Below are 20,608 nucleotides of genomic sequence, written 5' to 3' on the forward strand. Positions count from 1 at the left end.
AACTAATTAAACCTAACTAACCTAAGGACATCACACACAATCATTCCCGAGGCAGGATTCGAACCTGCGACCGTAGCGGTCAGTCGGTTCCAGACTGCAGCGCCTAGAAGCTCACGGCCACTCCGGCCGGCTCACATTGTTCTGTCTTAATGTATATCTAATAATCTAATACAAAAAGGATGATTCAAAACACCAGATTTTTAATATTTCGGGTCTGAAATAGAGAATCTGAAGAAACTGTGCGATATTGAGTGGGATATTTACTGTAGCTTTCCTACACAACTTCAAATTTTACATTGTGCATTGACATACTTTGCAAGTTGTGCCGTGTTGGCGACGTGTGGCGCTGCCAGCAGTGGTGTGGTGTGTCTTTGCGCAGGTGACTGGCGCCAGTCGCAGCCGTCTGGCGCCGCGCTGCTGCTGGGGTCTCCGCTGCTGGCGATGCTGGCCGTCCGCTGCCTGCACTGAAACAGCACCATCACCAGCGTTGCGTCACTGCAGGTAATATCATACCCTAGCGCCACAATACAGGTGGCATACAGGCAAGTCCATCAGAAACGAGTAGCTGTATTACGAAACAGAGATCGTGTGAAACACATCTCGTTATGTTCGTCCATGAATGACACAGCGCCGTAGACATCGACGATAAAGTTGATGCGGTGTTCCTTGACTTCCGAAATGCATTTATTGGAGTTCAGCACAGTCGCTTAGCGAACAAAATACGAACTTAGCGAGTATCGGATTTCCTGGATAGACAACACACAAAAAGTAAGAATGCAAAGCCCCGCAGCAGTATCATCGAATAATTGTCCCAGGACTTCTAGCCGCGTCAAGTGATTAAAATGCGACGAGCTTTCGACTTGACACTCCTTGGTCATTGTCAAGTGGAATGACTGTTGATGAGTTGCTAGTGCTTCCTTACGTCTTCTAACTGCCTGCTGTGACGTCACTGATGCTCACGCCAGGAAAAAAAACTAGAATACCTGGAAAGACGACGTAGATTTTTATCCGATGATGGCATATGTCACCTGGGGGATCGAACATCTACATCTACATCCATACTCCGCAAGCCACCTGACGGTGTGTGGCGGTGGGTACCTTGAGTACCTCTATCGGTTCTCCCTTCTATTCCAGTCTCGTATTGTTCGTGGAAAGAAGGATTGTCGGTATGCCTCTATGTGGGCTCTAATCTCTCTGATTTTATCCTCATGGTCTCTTCGCGAGATATACGCAGGAAGGAGCAATATACTGCTTGACTCCTCGGTGAAGGTGTGTTTTCGAAACTTCAACAAAAGCCCGCACCGAGCTACTGAGCGTCTCTCCTGCAGAGTCTTGCACTGGAGTTTATCTGTCATCTCCGTAACGCTTTCGCGATTACTAAATGATCCTGTAACGAAGCGCGCTGCTCTTCGTTGGATCTTCTCTATCTCTTCTATCAACCCTGTCTGGTACGGATTCCACACTGCTGAGCATTATTCAAGCAGTGGGCGAACAAGCGTACTGTAAACTACTTCCTTTTTTTTCGGATTGCATTTCCTTAGGATTGTTCCAATGAATCTCAGTCTGGCATCTGCTTTACCGACGATCAACTTTATATGATCATTCCATTTTAAATCACTCCTAATGCGCACTCCCAGATAATTTATGGAATTAACTGCTTCCAGTTGCTGACCTGCTATATTGTAGCTAAATGATAAAGGATCTTTCTTTCTATGTATTCGCAGCACATAGTAGATGTACTGATTAAGATTTCAACGTCGTCTGCCAACAGATAGGGTAATGGTATAGCAAACAGAGCGCTGTCTGTTTCTACCCTTTAACAGGAAATGCTCACAACCAAAAGGCTCAGTGTGGTGCAGACCTGTGAAGCAAGTAGGTAATCATGCCACAGAGTCACACTCATGCTTCCTATAGCCGACTGAGTGAGTTTGAAAGAAGTCAAATTGTGGCCTTCCAATTGGTGAAATGGTCCTTTCGGAGAATTGCCACGTGAGATGGATGTGCTGTGTCAGCTGTGAAACGATGTTGGTATCAGTGGTCACTCTAAAATTCTCACGCCCGCAGACGAGATTCTGGACGTCCATGCAGCACAGTCGCCCGCCAGGATCGCCGTATTGTAAGGGAAACAGTGGGAGATAGTACAGCTACCACAACACAGATTAGAGGGCGTGTGAGCCCAAACGTGTCAACACGAACTGTTGTAAACCAGTTATTAGCTGTGAGACTGCGGGCACGCGCACTTCTAGCGCGTCTTCCGCTCACACCACAGCATCGACGTTCACAGTTCGACTGGTGCTGTCAGAGGATCACTTGGAAGATAGAATCGTGCGCCGTGGTCTGCAGCGAGGAAAGCAGATTCTTTCTGTACGCAAGGCATGCAAGTAAATGCTGGTCGTTTGCATGTACGACATAGACCTGGTGAGCGCTGTTTCGTAGAGCGAATTGTCCAAGACACACTGGCCACATCCCAACCCTTATGGTCTGGGATGCGATAAGCCACAACACTTGTCCTAGAGGGGGCGTTAACCAGCAAGTTCAAAATGGTTCAAATGGCTCTAAGCACTATGGGACTTAAAATTTGAGGTCATCAGTCGCCTAGGCTTAGAACTACTTAAACCTAACTAGCCCAAGGACATCACACACATCCACGCCCGAGGCAAGATTCGAACCTGCGACCGTAGCAGCAGCGCGGTTCCGGACTGAAGCGTCTAGAACCGCTCGGCCACAACCGCCGGCTTTAGACTCGTTATTTTGCTGTTCTTACAACAAGAAGGTGATGTGTTGTCCCACCAGCATAATGCTCCCCCACACATTGGTCGTCAAATTCAACGTGTTCTGCAAGACGCTCGGCAACTTCCTTGGCCAGCATTATTTTCGGACTTGTCTCCAATTGCGTAAGTGTGGGATATGAAGTGACGAGAAGTGACTCGTGCAACTCGTCAGCCACCATCTGTTATAGAACTACGCGTTCAGGTCGAACAGGCGTGGCTTAACGTATCGCATGACAGTATTCGCCATCTGTGCGATCGACTGAATGCCGGAGACAGCGCCTGCATTGCACCAGTGAAGGCTACACTGCGTACTATCTGGGCGCTTCAACATGGCGCGATACCTGGTACCTCAGAGTCGCTTATGCTATTGATCTGTAAATGTAATCATTTCGTGTACTCTATATGCACTTTTGCAACAATAAATCTTGAGTGAATTGGAAACCTCCAAATGGCGTATTAATTTTTTTTCCATCAGTGTATATGGGCCTAAGTTGGTTTTGCGTTCGTTACGCCCTCTTCAACTTAACAATCACTGGATCCCACGCCGCACTGACCTGCAGGTCTCATTTTCTATACTACTGGCCATTAAAACTGCTACACCAAGAAGAAATGCAGATGATAAACGGGCATTCATTGGACAAATATACACTCCTGGAAATTGAAATAAGAACACCGTGAATTCATTGTCCCAGGAAGGGGAAACTTTATTGACACATTCCTGGGGGCAGATACATCACATGATCACACTGACAGAACCACAGGCACATAGACACAGGCAACAGAGCATGCACAATGTCGGCACTAGTACAGTGTATATCCACCTTTCGCAGCAATGCAGGCTGCTATTCTCCCATGGAGACGATCGTAGAGATGCTGGATGTAGTCCTGTGGAACGGCTTGCCATGCCATTTCCACCTGGCGCCTCAGTTGGACCAGCGTTCGTGCCGGACGTGCAGACCGCGTGAGACGACGCTTCATCCAGTCCCAAACATGCTCAATGGGGGACAGATCCGGAGATCTTGCTGGCCAGGGTAGTTGACTTACACCTTCTAGAGCATGTTGGGTGGCACGGGATACATGCGGACGTGCATTGTCCTGTTGGAACAGCAAGTTCCCTTGCCGGTCTAGGAATGGTAGAACGATGGGTTCGATGACGGTTTGGATGTACCGTGCACTATTCAGTGTCCCCTCGACGATCACCAGTGGTGTACGGCCAGTGTAGGAGATCGCTCCCCACACCATGATGCCGGGTGTTGGCCCTGTGTGCCTCGGTCGTATGCAGTCCTGATTGTGGCGCTCACCTGCACGGCGCCAAACACGCATACGACCATCATTGGCACCAAGGCAGAAGCGACTCTCATCGCTGAAGACGACACGTCTCCATTCGTCCCTCCATTCACGCCTGTCGCGACACCACTGGAGGCGGGCTGCACGATGTTGGGGCGTGAGCGGAAGACGGTCTAACGGTGTGCGGGTCCGTAGCCCAGCTTCATGGAGACGGTTGCGAATGGTCCTCGCCGATACCCCAGGAGCAACAGTGTCCCTAATTTGCTGGGAAGTGGCGGTGCGGTCCCCTACGGCACTGCGTAGGATCCTACGGTCTTGGCGTGCATCCGTGCGTCGCTGCGGTCCGGTCCCAGGTCGACGGGCACGTGCACCTTCCGCCGACCACTGGCGACAACATCGATGTACTGTGGAGACCTCACGCCCCACGTGTTGAGCAATTCGGCGGTACGTCCACCCGGCCTCCCGCATGCCCACTATACGCCCTCGCTCAAAGTCCGTCAACTGCACATACGGTTCACGTCCACGCTGTCGCGGCATGCTACCAGTGTTAAAGACTGCGATGGAGCTCCGTATGCCACGGCAAACAGGCTGACACTGACGGCGGCGGTGCACAAATGCTGCGCAGCTAGCGCCATTCGACGGCCAACACCGCGGTTCCTGGTGTGTCCGCTGTGCCGTGCGTGTGATCATTGCTTGTACAGCCCTCTCGCAGTGTCCGGAGCAAGTATGGTGGGTCTGACACACCGGTGTCAATGTGTTCTTTTTTCCATTTCCAGGAGTGTATTATACTAGAACTGATATGTGATCACATTTTCACGCAATTTGGGTGCATAGATCCTGAGAAATCAGTACCCAGAACAACCACCTCTGGCCGTAATAACGGCCTTGATACACCTTGGCATTGACTCAAACAGAGCTTGGATGGCGTGTTGCGTTCGATACGCCCTCTTCAACTTAACAATCACTGGATCCCACGCCGCACTGACCTGCATGTCTCTATACTACTGGCCAGCTTCAACAGCTGCAGCTTCAACACGATACCACAGTTCATCACGAGTAGTGACTGGCGTATTGTGACGAGCCAGTTGCTCGGGCACCATTGACCAGACGTTTTCAATTGGTGAGAGATCTGGAGAATGTGCTGCCCAGGGCAGAAAGGCCCGTACAGGACCTGCAACATGCGGTCGTGCATTATGCTGCTGAAATGTAGGGTTTCGCAGGGCTCGAATGAAGGGTAGAGCCACGGGTCGTAACACATCTGAAATGTAGCGTCCACTGCCGGCCGAAGTGGCCGTGCGGTTAAAGGCGCTGCAGTCTGCAACTGCAAGACCGCTACGGTCGCAGGTTCGAATCCTGCCTCGGGCATGGATGTTTGTGATGTCCTTAGGTTAGTTAGGTATAACTAGTTCTAAGTTCTAGGGGACTAATGACCTCAGCAGTTGAGTCCCATAGTGCTCAGAGCAATTTTGTAGCGTCCACTGTTCAAAGTGCCGTCAATGCGAACAAGAGGTGACCGAGACGCGTAACCAATGGCAGCCCATACCATCACACAGGGTGATACGCCACTATGGCGATGACGAATACACGTTTCCAATGTGCGTTCACAGCGATGTCGCCAAACGCGGATGTGACCATCATGATGCTGTAAACAGAACCTGGATTCATCCGAAAAAATGACGTTTTGCCATTCGTGCACCCAGGTTCGTCGTTGAGTACACCATCGCAGGCGCTCCTGTCTGTGAGGCAGCGTCAAGGGTAACCGCAGACATGGTCTCCGAGCTGATAGTCAATGCTACTGCAAACGTCGTCGAACTGTTCCTGCAGATGGTTGTTGTCTTGCAAACGTCCGCATCTGTTGACTCAGGGATCGAGACGTGGCTGCACGATCCGTTACTGCCATGCGGATAAGATGCCTATCATCTCGACTGCTAGTGATACGAGGCCGTTGGGATCCAGCACGGCGTCGTTCCGTATTACCCTCCTGAACCCGCCGATCCCATATTGTGCTAACAGTCATTGGCTCTCGACCAACGCGAGCAGCAATGTTTGCGAAAGAAAAGAGAGCTTCACTGCAAATTTAAACGCAGCCAAAACCTCTCAGACAAACAGAAGCTAAACGATGTCCAAGTTAGCGTGAGGAGAGCTATGCTTGAAGCGTTCAGTGAATTCGAAAGTAAAATTCTATGTACCGACTTGACAGAAAATCCTAGGAAGTTCTGGTCTTACGCTAAATCAGTAAGTGGATCGAAACAGCATATCCAGACACTCCGGGATGATGATGGCATTGAAACAGAGGATGAAACGCGCTAAACTGAAATACTAAACACCTTTTTCCAAAGCTGTTTCACAGAGGAAGACCGCGCTGCAGATCCTTCTCTAAATCCTCGCACAATCGAAAAAATGGCTGACATCGAAATAAGTGTCCAAGGAATAGAAAAGAAACTGGAATCACTCAACAGAGGAAAGTCCACTGGACTGACGGGATACCAGTTCGATTCTACACAGAGTAAGCGAAAGAACTTGGCCCCCTTCTAACAGCCGTGTACCGCAAATCTCTAGAGGAACGGAAGGTTCCAAATGATTGGAAAAGAGCACAGGTAGTTCCAGTTTTCCAGAAGGGTCGTCGAGCAGATGCGCAAAACTATAGGCCTATATCTCTGACATCGATCTGTTGTAGAATTTCAGAACATGTTTCTTGCTCGCTTATCTTTTCATTTCTGGAAACCCAGAATCTACTCTGTAGGAATCAACATGAATTCCGGAAACAGCGATCGTGTGAGGCCCAACTCGCTTTATTTGTTCATGAGACCCAGAAAATGTTAGATACAGGCCCCCAGGTAGATGCCATTTTCCTTGACTTCCGAAAGGCGTTCGATACAGTTCCGCACTGTTCCTGATAAACAAAGTAAGAGCCTACGGAATATCAGACCAGCTGTGTGGGTGCATTGAAGAGTTTTTAGCAAACAGGACACAGCATGTTGTTCTCAATGGAGAGACGTCTACAGACGTTACAGTAACCTCTGGCGTGCCACAGGGGTGTGTTATGAGACCATTGCTTTTCACAGTATATATAAATGACCTAGTAGATAGTGTCGTAAGTTCGATGCTGCTTTTCGCGGATGATGCTGTAGTATACAGAGAAGTTGCAGCATTAGAAAATTGCAACAAAATGCAGGAAGATCTGCAGCGGAAAGGCACTTGGTGCAGGGAGTGGCGACTGACCATTAACACAGACAAATGTAATGTATTGCGAATACATAGAAAGAAGAATCCTTTATTGTATGATTATATGATAGCGGAACAAACACTGGTAGCAGTTACTTCTGTAAAATATCTGGGAGTATTCGTACGGAACGATTTGAAGTGGAATGATCATATAAAATTAATTGTTAGCAAGGAAGGTGCCAGGTTGAGAGTCATTGGGAGAGTCCTTAGAAAATGTAGTCCATCAACAAAGGAGGTGGCTTACAAAACACTCGTTCGACCTGTACTTGAATATTGTTCATCAGTGTGGGATCCGTACTAGGTCGGGTTGACGGAGTAGATAGAGAAGATCCAATGAAGAGCAGCGCGTTTCGTCACAGGGTCATTTGGTAAGCCTGATAGCGTTATGGAGATGTTTAGCAAACTCAAGTGGCAGACTCTGCAAGAGAGGCGCTCTGCATCGCGGTGTAGCTTTCTGTCCAGGTTTCGAGAGGGTGCGTTTCTGGATGAGGTATCGAATATATTGCTTCCCCCTACTTATACCTCCCGAGGAGATCACGAATGTAAAATTAGAGAGATTAGAGCGCGCACGGAGGCTTTCAGACAGTCGTTCTTCCCGCGAACCATACGCGACTGGAACAGGAAAGGGAGGTAATGACAGTGGTACGTAAAGTGCCCTCCGCCACACACCGTTGGGAGGCTTGCGGAGTATAAATGTAGATGTAGATACGATAAACCGTAATCGCGATAGGCTACAATCCGACCTTTATCAAAGTCGGAAACGTGATGGTACGCATTTCTCCTCCTTACACGAGGCATCACAACAACGTTTCACCAGGCAACGCCGGTCAACTGCTATTTGTGTATGAGAAATAGGTTGGAAACTTCCCTCACGTCAGCACGTTGTAAGTGTCGCCACCGGCCCCAACCTTGTGTGAATGCTCTGAAAAGCTAATCATTTGCATATCACAGCATCTTCTTCCTGTCGGTTAAATTTCGCGTCTGTAGCACGTCATCTTCGTGGTGTAGCAATTTTAGTGGCCAGTAGTGTATTATGGAGGTTCTCAGGGATTTTTTTATTTCGATGGCTTCCTTAATTACACAGTCCCAGAAGCAGTTTGTGCGAGTAACGATAGAGTTTTTTTGAAATCTGATCCGATGACCGTTTTCTAGAGCATGCTCAGCTAAAGTTGATTTTGCAGTGTAGCGTAGACTATTAAACAAAAAATGGTTCAAATGGCTCTGAGCACTATGGGACTTAACTTCTGAGGTCATCAGTCCCCTAGAACTCAGAACTACTTAAACCTAACCAACCTAAGGACATCACACACATCCATGCGCGAGCAGGTTTCGAACCTGCGACCGTAGCGGTCGCGCGGTTCCAGATTGTAGCGCCTAGAACCGCTCGGCCACCCTGGCCGGCGACTATTAAACATCTAAGGCTACTTCCTGGGTTGTTGTACAGTGCGCACTGTTTGTCCGATGTCACATTGGCCACACTCAGACGATGCACCGCCCTTCCTCGACGTCCTCGTCCGCCGCAAATGAAGTGGATGACTTAGCCACAGCGTCTACAGAAAAACTATGTACGTCTGTCTGTGCTTACATGCCATCAGCCATCGTCACCCGGCGCAGAAGCTCGCTGTGTTACAGACATTGGCACATCGAGCGAGAACGATGTTAGTCACTGATTACCTGCACCATGAGCTGAGCTTCTTACGTAAGGAGTAGGTACTCGTGTGAGTGGCATGGTTGCACCCTAGGATGAACGTTGCAATAACTGTTCATCTCTAAACTCAGCGCAGTTTATAAATGAAGTTATCTCACGCAAGCTTAGCAGTTAGACCATCGCCATGAAGCAGGAAAAGAAATTTGCTTCTTGCCGTTCTGTCGCTCCATGGCGGGCAAGATACTCTGCCTGCTGAAAAGACACAATACAAATCGACCTTCAGAGTTCCGTCAAAAATCCGGTATTTACAAAGACCAGTTAAAGACGCAGTAGGCCTCATAGAACCTGGGGTCTACAACACACCTTGTGACTGTGTCCAACCTTCCGCCGGACAAACAGTTCACACGGTAGACCAACGCTAGACGAAGCGTGAGAGGTTTTATTGCCTGTGCTACCCACAAAAATCTGCTGCAGCTGAACATGAGCTAACCTCTGTTGTGGTTTGCACTAATGGCTTCTAGGATTGTGTAATTGAAGAAGCCATCGAAATAAAAATCACCGATAACACCCTTAATAGAGAAAGCGGGCTACAGCTCTGCGCGGTGTGGCATCTAGCGATCGTGAATTTGAAGAGGGCGCCTCGAACGTGAAGCCTACGATGCCCCTATACGGCCGTGTCCTGATCACCAGTGACGTCATACCCGTCCGCTAGAACTTATAAGGGTGTATCAGCAGCCCATCAACAGTCATACCACCTAACAATGGCCAAGGAGTGCTTGGCCGAAAGCTCATGCATTTTAACCACTTGACGCGCACCGAAATCAGACATCTTTTTATTCAGGTCTGAACGTGTCCCCTTAATAGAATGAAATCGACAGATGTAAAAGTATTTTCGAGACTGCCTCAAGGAAATGTTAGAGTCGTTACTGTTTACAGTGTACACCGCAGGAAAAGAAAAATGCAACATCCTCAAGAACTGTGTTCGGTGGCACCAGGGTATAATGTTTGTATACTGAAAGGTTGTCGTGTTAGTGGTTCATTTGTCACTGTCATCGACGGTCAGATAACGCTCAGGACACTTGCCTGCGCGCCCTCTGTTTTTTCTCTGCAAACAGTAACTGTCCTGAGCTTAGAGGTGAACAGCGATCGCAACATTAATTCTATAGTGCAATCGTGCTCATAAATTAAGGATAATGCTGATAAACGGTGAAACAACGCTCTGGTGGGCGGTTTGCGGGTTTAAATCACATCGGGGTATGACCATGCGGTGCAGTTGACCTGCGGTCGTCGCATGGTGGCGCTGGCAGCAGTCCACATACGCAGAGGTGTGTTGGTGCATGTCAGAGTACGGTGCAGCGAGTAAGTGTGCAGACGTTTTCAGATGTGCTAATGGTGACTGTGTGTTGACAATGGCTCAAAAAACACATATTGGTGACGTTATGAGGGGTAGAATACTAGGGCGACTGGAGGTTGGTCAAACACAGCAGGTCGTAGCACGGGCCCTCCGTGTGCCACAAAGTGTGATCTCAAGATTGTGGCAACGATTCCAGTAGACAGAAAACGTTTCCAGGCGCTACAGTACGGGACGTCCACAGTGTAAAACACCACACGAAGACCGATATCTCACCATCAGTGCCCACAGATGGTCGTGGAGTACTGCAGGTAGCCTTGCTCGAGACCTTACTACAGCCACTAGAACAGTTGTCTCCAGGTGCACAGTCTATAGACGACTGAACAGACATGGTTTATTCGTCCAAAGACCTGCAAGGTGCATTCCACTGACCCCTGGTCACAAGAGAACCCGTAAAGTCTGGTGTCAAGAACACAGTACACGGTCATTCGAACAGCGAACCCAGGTTATGTTCACGGACGAGTCCAGGTATAGTCTGAACAATGGTTCTCGCCGGGTTTTCATCTGCCGTGAACCAGGGACCAGATACCAACCCTTTAATATCCTTGAAAGGGACCTGTATGGAGGTCGTGGTTTGATGGTGTGGGGTGGGATTATGATTGGTGCACGCACACCCCTGCATGTCTTTGACAGAGGAACTGTAACATGTCAGGTGTACTGGGACGTCATTTTGCACCAGTATGTCCACCTTTTCAGGGATGCAGTGGGTCCCACCTTCCTCCTGATGGATGATAACGCACGGTCCCACCGAGCTGCCATCGTGGAGGAGTACCTTGAAACAGAAGATATCAGGCGAATGGAGTGGCCTGTCTGTTCTCCAGACCGAACCCCATCGAGTACGTCTGGGATGCTCTAGTCCGGCGTATCGCTGCACGTATTCAAACCCCTAGAACACTTCAGGAGCGCCGACAGGCACTGGTGAAAGAAAGGGAGGCTATACCCCAGCAGCTGCTCGACCGCCTGCTCCAGAGTATTCCAACACGTTGTGCAGCCTGTGAACGTGTACATGGTGATCATATCCGATATTGATGTCGGGGTACATGCGCAGGGAACAGTGGCGTTTTGTAGCACATGTGTTTCGGGACGGTTTTCTCAACTTATCACCAATACCGTGGACTTACAGATCTGTGTCGTGTGTGTTCCCTATGTGCCTATGCTATTAGCTCCAGTTTTATGTAGTGCCACGTTATGTGGCACCACATTCTGCAATTATGAGCAGAGTGTACAACCATACCCCGCCGACGAGTACGTATTCCCGTTGAACAACTGCAGCCATTTGGAGCTGCTCGTATGGATACATCAACGGACTCCTGTGAATGTTGTGCACAATATGTCAGTGGCTTGCCGCTGCTTTTAGCAGTGGTTGGTCGAAAATTCGCACATGTGTTGCGCAGCTTCTGGACGCCCCCGTAGTACAAACGGACATCAAGATCGACGCTTTGTTCGATCAGCGTAGTCCGACCGATCATCATTCAGGGAAGTAATTCGGGTACATATTACACCTGCTGTTTCACCGAGTACCATTTAAACCGCCTACTTGCAGCAAGACTGAGATTACATGTGCCTCTGGACAGGCATCCACCGACACCTCGACACCGCCAAGCACGGCTGCTCCGGTATCGTGAAAATGTCACGTGGACATCGCAGTGGCGCTTTGACGTCTTCTGTAAAGAATTTTCTGTCAGTAAGTGAATGATGGGGGTACACGTGTACGGCGTAGACCTGGTGAGCGGCCTGTTATAGAGTGCATGTGCCCACAGCACGCAGCCCCCATCCTATTCTTTGTGATGAATTAAAACACTAGCTTACATTTAGTGTTTCTTCAGGGTAAAGTAACCAGTTCCCGCAACATATCACAGGTTGCTATCGCCGAGCTACTGCCAATTCTTCGACGGGAACGTGATGTGCTTTTTCAGCAGAACAACGCACGACAACATACGGCTTCTGCTACGCAATGTACTCTTCGTGGATTACAACAAACGCCCTGGCCAGAAAGAGCACTAGATATCTCGCCAATTGAACGATTATGGGACATGGTGAGGTGGAAACTTACTTGTCCTCCATAGCCGGCAGAACCACTGCCAAACTGCAAATAATGGCACTAGATGCTTGGGACAATCTATCGTAAGATGCCATCCTGCACCTGTATGATCATCTGCATGTAATAATATACCCCGGCCTTTCCGCCGGAGGGGCTACACTTCGTACTGATGCGACAGTTCACTGTTGATATGTGCGTTTTTTTTGGTCTGAAGTAGTTGTCAAGCACTTCTACAAAGACGAACTACCTGCCACATCACTTGTTAGTAGAATCAGCTTGTTGCATTTTTTTTTTTCAACAGTGTAAAAGCCCGCAGTTATTTGCGTGTCTTTCTCGTTTGATATGTTAGCTTGCTCATATCCATTACTCCCTCATCAGTGGGACAAGGCAGACAATGCCATTCTCTGCAGGAAGACTGCAGCGCCAGTAGAATGCAGCAAAATACAGGAAGACCTGCAGAGGATGGACGACTGATGCAGGGATTGCCATTTGGCCTTGAACGTAAATAAATTTAACGTATTATACATTAATAGGCGAAGAAGTCCATTAAAGTCGGAACACACAACTGGTGATAAATAACTGGAAACATTAACAACCGTAAAATACCTGTGACTAATAGTCCAGAGTGTGATGATCACTTAGCAGAAATTTTAGAAAAACAGATACCAGTTTAAGCTCCGTTCGTGGGACCTTTAAGAAATGTAATTCATCCACGAGATAAGTGGCTAATGCAACACTCATTCTATTTATTCTTGACTACTGAACATCTTACTAGGTGGCATTAATAGAAGAGATAGAGAAATCGAACGAGGCGCGTCAGATTTCGACGCTAGTTCCCCTTTAGTAAGCGCAAGAGCTTTACGAAGATGCTCAACAACCTCCTGTGGCAGACGCTACAAGAGAAGCGTTTTGCGTTTTGCATCACGGAGAGGTTTACTGTTGAAATTCCGACAGCATGTATTCCGAGTATAGTCGTGCAACACATTACTTCTGTGCACATACACTGATCAGCCAGAACATTGTAACCATCTACCTAATAGTTCGTATGTCCATCTTTGGCACGGATGACAGCGGCGACACGTCGTGGCATGGAAGCATTGAGGCCTTGGTAGGTCGATTCAGGGAGTTGGCACCACATCTGCACATACAAGTGACCTATTTTTCGTAAATTCCGGAGAGGGTGCGATGAACTCTGTCGCCACATTCAATCACATCCTCGATGTGTTCGATCGAGTTCTGATCTGGCGAGTTGGGAGGGGGGGGGGGACCAGCAAATCAATTTGAACTCGCCACTGTGTTCCTCGAACCACTCTATCACACTCCTGGCCTTGTAAAATGGCGCATTATCTTGTTGAAAAATGCCACTGCCGTCGAGAAATACGATCGTCATTAAGGGGTGTAGATGATCTGCAACCAGTGTACGATAATCTTTGGCCGTCATGGTGCCTTTCACGTCTTCGACTGGACCCATGGATGCCCACGCGAATGTTCCTCAGAGCATAATAGAGACGCCACCAGCTTGCCTCCGTCCCGCAGTACAGGTGCCAAGGAGCTGTTCCCCTGGAAGACGACGGATTCGCGCCCTCCAATCGGCATTATGAAGAAGGTGTGGCGATTCATCAGACCATGCAACGCTCTGCCACTGCGCTAACGTCCAGTGCCGTTGGTCATGTACCCATTTCAGTCGTAGTTAACGATGTCGTGCTGTTAACATTGGTGCATGCATGGTCGCCGGCTGCGAAGGCCCATCGTTAGGAGTGTTCGGTGCACTGTGTGTTCAGGCACACCTGTACTCTGCCTAGTATAAATTCTGATATTAGCTCGGCCATCGTTCGCCGCCTATCCTGTTTTAGCGGTCTGCCCAGCCTATGACGTCGGACATCTGCCATCCAACCCCACGACATCTGGACGTGGTTTCTCATCGGTTTCGCCACGCGTTGGAGATACTCACCACAGCACTCCTCGAGCAGCCGACAAGTCGCGCAGTTTTCGAAATGCTCGCGCCGAGCCTTCGGGCCATCAACCTCTGCCCTCCAGTCAAACAATACATCGCGTGCCATCCCCATTCCACGCACGGACAGCATGCTCACTAATGCTACGTGCATTGTGCGTGTGTCTGACTAGCTGTTCAAAGATGGTTCAAATGGCTCTGAGCACTATGGGACTCAACTGCTGTGGTCATAAGTCCCCTAGAACTTAGAACTACTTAAACCTAACTAACCTAAGGACATCACACACATCCATGCCCGAGGCAGGATTCGAACCTGCGACCGTAGCAGTCGCACGGTTCCGGACTGCGCACCTAGAACCGCGAGACCACCGCGGCCGGCTGACTAGCTGTTATTTCTCGCCAGGTGTGGCTGCTATCTCCTGGTCGTGTTTATATGCACTCCTGGAAATTGAAATAAGAACACCGTGAATTCATTGTCCCAGGAAGGGGAAACTTTATTGACACATTCCTGGGGTCAGATACATCACATGATCACACTGACAGAACCACAGGCACATAGACACAGGCAACAGAGTATGCACAATGTCGGCACTAGTACAGTGTATATCCACCTTTCGCAGCAATGCAGGCTGCTATTCTCCCATGGAGACGATCGTAGAGATGCTGGATGTAGTCCTGTGGAACGGCTTGCCATGCCATTTCCACCTGGCGCCTCAGTTGGACCAGCGTTCGTGCTGGACGTGCAGACCGCGTGAGACGCCGCTTCATCCAGTCCCAAACATGCTCAATGGGGGACAGATCCGGAGATCTTGCTGGCCAGGGTAGCTGACTTACACCTTCTAGAGCACGTTGGGTGGCACGGGATACATGCGGACGTGCATTGTCCTGTTGGAACAGCAAGTTCCCTTGCCGGTCTAGGAATGGTAGAACGATGGGTTCGATGACGGTTTGGATGTACCGTGCACTATTCAGTGTCCCCTCGACGATCACCAGTGGTGTACGGCCAGTGTAGGAGATCGCTCCCCACACCATGATGCCGGGTGTTGGCCCTGTGTGCCTCGGTCGTATGCAGTCCTGATTGTGGCGCTCACCTGCACGGCGCCAAACACGCATACGACCATCATTGGCACCAAGGCAGAAGCGACTCTCATCGCTGAAGACGACACGTCTCCATTCGTCCCTCCATTCACGCCTGTCGCGACACCACTGGAGGCGGGCTGCACGATGTTGGGGCGTGAGCGGAAGACGGCCTAACGGTGTGCGGGACCGTAGCCCAGCTTCATGGAGACGGTTGCGAATGGTCCTCGCCGATACCCCAGGAGCAACAGTGTCCCTAATTTGCTGGGAAGTGGCGGTACGGTCCCCTACGGCACTGCGTAGGATCCTACGGTCTTGGCGTGCATCCGTGCGTCGCTGCGGTCCGGTCCCAGGTCGACGGGCACGTGCACCTTCCGCCGACCACTGGCGACAACATCGATGTACTGTGGAGACCTCACGCCCCACGTGTTGAGCAATTCGGCGGTACGTCCACCCGGCCTCCCGCATGCCCACTATACGCCCTCGCTCAAAGTCCGTCAACTGCACATACGGTTCACGTCCACGCTGTCGCGGCATGCTACCAGTGTTAAAGACTGCGATGGAGCTCCGTATGCCACGGCAAACTGGCTGGCGGCGGTGCACAAATGCTGCGCAGCTAGAGCCATTCGACGGCCAACACCGCGGTTCCTGGTGTGTCCGCTGTGCCGTGCGTGTGATCATTGCTTGTCCAGCCCTCTCGCAGTGTCCGGAGCAAGTATGGTGGGTCTGACACACCGGTGTCAATGTGTTCTTTTTTCCATTTCCAGGAGTGTATATACGAACTCAGTTGACGAACTCTGGGTCGGGCGGAGTGGCCGCGCGGTTTGAGGCGCCATGTCACGGATTCAAATGGCTCTGGGCAGTATGGGACTTAACATCTGAGGTCATCAGTCTCATAGAACTTAGAACTACTTAAACCTAACTAACCTAAGGACATCACACACATCCATGCCCGAGGCATGATTCGAACCTGCGACCGTAGCGGTGGCGCGGTTCCAGACTGAAGCGCCTAGAACCGCTCGGCCACACAGGCTGGCTGTCACGGATTGCGCGGCCCCTCCCGCCGGTGGTTCGAGTCCTCCTTCGGGCATGGGTGTGTAAGTTGTTCTTAGCATGAGTTAATTTAATTTACTTTACGTATGTGTAAGTCTAGGGACCGATGACCTCAGCAGTTTGGTCCTTTAGGCATTCACACACAATTGAACTTTTGACAATCTCTGGGACCACTTGGAACAGTGCGCTAACATTTCAGTGTTACCTGGCTGAATGATTGTATATTTATTTTTTTTTATCCTAGACATTATCAGTTCAGGGCAATGAAAGTCACAGCCGTTGTCAAGGTCTGTCAATATTTCCGAGGCTAGACGATTCGCATTTAAATTTCCAGCCTAACTGAAGATACCGTTTTTACGCAGAGTCAAAAAATGGTTCAAATGGCTCTGAGCACTATGGGACTCAACTTCTGAGGTCATTAGTCCCCTAGAACTTAAAACTCGTTAAACCTAACTAACCTAAGGACATCACACACATCCACGCCCGAGGCAGGATTCGAACCTGCGACCGTAGCGGTCTCGCGGTTCCAGACTGCAGCGCCTAGAACCGCACGGCCACTTCGGCCGGCTACACAGAGTCCTTTGAAGATTGACGCATTCGTCTTCTGTAGGTGATACGAGAGATGATGTTATGTATGCTTGTAAGCTAATTGACCTGAACAACCAGTCTGATAGGACTAGGCGACGAGTACACGAAAGACATTTTATTAGTCATATTGGGAAAAAGCGTCAGAAATCATGTCATACTTACTGTTAGGAAGCAATAAACTAATTCAATGTAGGATCCTTGGAGTCGCAAAATTCGAAATACGGCTGACCATCTAAAAATAGTTATTGTTGACATCTTTAATGTGACTGATCTGTTAACCCTCAGTTCTTCAGATTACATCTGTGCACAACTGAATAAATGCAATTTATCTACTTTGCATTAATTCAGATGAACCCTGTCGTAACGTCAGAATGACCAGTAGAATATACTTCTTTTTATTTGTTCTGAAATTTAGTTGGACCAAATACTTAGCGCAGAGCTATTTTATAACCACTTGCGTGCATTTTTAACCTACACGCGTGAATGGTGACATATTCGAGGAGATGGTTCTATACTTTCTCGCTAATTAAGCCATTTTGGTCTTATTTTCTGTCACTGACCCCTCCAGTTTACTAGTTATCGTTGTTTTTATAATGTTCACTGAAATTCCTTCTTCTGCCTCTCACTTACCCGTCGTACACTTTACTAACTGATAGGTTAACCAGACTGACAATGAGAACACACTTTTACAAAAGAGCACATAGACATTCACACATCAAAAGACGTTTCGCATCACCCCAGTTCCCAAAAATCCTGAAGATATACGTTGACTGTGGATATTGTATCACAGACACAGTCCCTTTGACTGTTCACAGATGTCACTAAACCCACTCAAAGATGTAAACAACCATGCATGAGCAGCGCCTATTAGTTGGAGGGGGTCCGGCAGCCGATCAGTTCCAGTCATTCCACCAGGAAGGAGGTACACGGCTCATGTTGTTTGTAGTTCAACCATGCCTAAACGGTCAATACCGCGGTTTGATCGCGTCCACATTGTTACTTTATGCCAGAAAGAGCTCTCAACAATGGGAGTGTCCAGGCGTCTCAGAGTGAACCAAAGCGATGTTGTTCGGATATGGAGAAGATACAAAGAGACAGGAACTGTCGATAACATACCTCGCTCTGGCCGCTCAAGGGCTGCTACTGCAGTGGATGACCGCTACCTACAGATTATGGCTCGGAGGAACCCTGACAGCAACGCCATCATGTTTAATAATGCTTTTTGTGAAGCCACAAGACGTCGTGTTACGACTCAAACTGTGCGCAATAGGCTGCATGATGCGCAACTTCACTCCCGACGTACATGGCGAGATCCACCTTTGCCACCACGACACAATGCAGCGCGGTATAAATTGGGCCCAACAAAATGCCGAATGGACCGCTCAGGACTGGCATCACGTTCTCTTCACCGATGAGTGTCGCATATGCCGTAAACCAGACAATCGTCGGACACACTGTTCAGCGAGTGCAGAAAGGTGGAGGTTCCTTCGTATTTTGGGGTGGCATTATGTGGGGCCGACGTACACCGCTGGTGGTTATGGAAGCGCCGTAACAGCTGTACGATACGTGAAAACCATCCTCCGACCGATAGTGCAACCATATTGGCAGCATAATGGCGAGGCAATCGTCTTCATAGACGACAATTCGCGCCCCCCTCGTGCACATCTTGTGAATGACTTCCTTCAGGATAACGACGTCGCTCGACTAGAGTGGCCAGTATGTTCTCCAGATATGAACCCTATCTTACATGCCTGGGATAGATTGAAGAGGGCTGTTTATGGACGAAGTGACCCACCAATCACTCTGAGGGATCTGCACCGAATCGCCGTTGAGGAGTGACACAATATGGACCAACAGTACCTTGATGAACTTGTTGATAGTTTACCACGACGAATACAGGCATGCATCAATGCAAGGGGACGTACTACTGGGTATTAGAGGTATCGGTGTGTACAACAAACTGGACCATCCCCTCTGAATGTCTCGCTATATGGTGATACAACATGCAGTGTGTGGTTTTCATGAGCAATAAAAAGGGCTGAAATGATGTTTATGTTGGTCTCTATTCCAATTTTCCGGAACTCTCTGAACGGAGGTGATGCAGAACTTTTTTTGATGTGTGTATATCGACAGTTAAATGACCTAATGAATATGCTTACATTGTGAACGTATCTTTCTAATTTAATGATAGAAAGTTTGCTTCAATATATTCACAGTCACACATCCAGGAAGGAAAGAATTACCGGTTTCGAACATTTTACTGTTCTTCAGATGGCTACACAACGAACTATTAATGAGTTTTTGCGTGTTTACAGTGCCATGATGCCAGTAAAAACGTCCAAGAATAATAGATCTGGAGTGGGCTGCGAAGTTTCTATATACGAACTCAGTTGACGAACTATGGGACGGGCAGAGTGGCCACGCGGTTTGAGGCGCCATGTCACGGGTTCAAATGGCTCTGAGCACTATGGGACTTAACATCTGAGGTCATCAGTCTCCTAGAACTAAGAACTACTTAAACTTAACGTATTTTCCGTGTAGCGCTAAATATGTCGTCGTTTAACTTATCATTGTTGTGTGTGCTTTTATTGGAACAATTACGAATTTTTCGAGACAACGGGTCACAAGAAGCACTTGGACATTGGACGGTCTGACGGTCTAGAAAGTAATGACACCTGACGTTGATGGTGGTGATCTGTCCGTCGTACGGCGAGGTCATACTCAGCACATACTGATCACACAGCTCCTCTTCTACACACACAGACTGCGGAGGTGAGGGCGTGGTGTACACCTCTAGCTAATGATTTTTTGCCAATGAGCTAGAAAGTAATGACACCTGACGTTGATGGTGGTGATCTGTCCGTCGTACGGCGAGGTCATACTCAGCACATACTGATCACACAGCTCCTCTTCTACACACACAGACTGCGGAGGTGAGGGCGTGGTGTACACCTCTAGCTAATGATTTTTTGCCAATGAGCTAGAAAGTAATGACACCTGACGTTGATGGTGGTGATCTGTCCGTCGTACGGCGAGGTCATACTCAGCACATACTGATCACACAGCTCCTCTTCTACACACACAGACTGCGGAGGTGAGGGCGTGGTGTACACCTCTAGCTAATGATTTTTTGCCAATGAGCTAGAAAGTAATGACACCTGACGTTGATGGTGGTGATCTGTCCGTCGTACGGCGAGGTCATACTCAGCACATACTGATCACACAGCTCCTCTTCTACACACACAGACTGCGGAGGTGAGGGCGTGGTGTACACCTCTAGCTAATGATTTTTTGCCAATGAGCTAGAAAGTAATGACACCTGACGTTGATGGTGGTGATCTGTCCGTCGTACGGCGAGGTCATACTCAGCACATACTGATCACACAGCTCCTCTTCTACACACACAGACTGCGGAGGTGAGGGCGTGGTGTACACCTCTAGCTAATGATTTTTTGCCAATGAGCTAGAAAGTAATGACACCTGACGTTGATGGTGGTGATCTGTCCGTCGTACGGCGAGGTCATACTCAGCACATACTGATCACACAGCTCCTCTT

General features: G+C 48.9%; 1 protein-coding gene across 1 annotated transcript in view; it reads left to right on the forward strand.

Moving 5' to 3' along the window:
- Positions 1–20,608, forward strand: part of LOC126236442 (lachesin-like) — a 464,103-nt gene that overhangs the window by 396,943 nt on the left and 46,552 nt on the right. The window contains exon 8 of the mRNA XM_049945760.1: positions 380–501. Within this exon, the coding sequence (XP_049801717.1) occupies positions 380–468 (89 nt within the window). The 3' untranslated portion in view covers positions 469–501. The remainder of the gene's footprint in view (positions 1–379; positions 502–20,608) is intronic.

This window comes from Schistocerca nitens, chromosome 1 (assembly GCF_023898315.1).
Source record: "Schistocerca nitens isolate TAMUIC-IGC-003100 chromosome 1, iqSchNite1.1, whole genome shotgun sequence".
NCBI classification, from domain to species: domain Eukaryota; kingdom Metazoa; phylum Arthropoda; class Insecta; order Orthoptera; family Acrididae; genus Schistocerca; species Schistocerca nitens.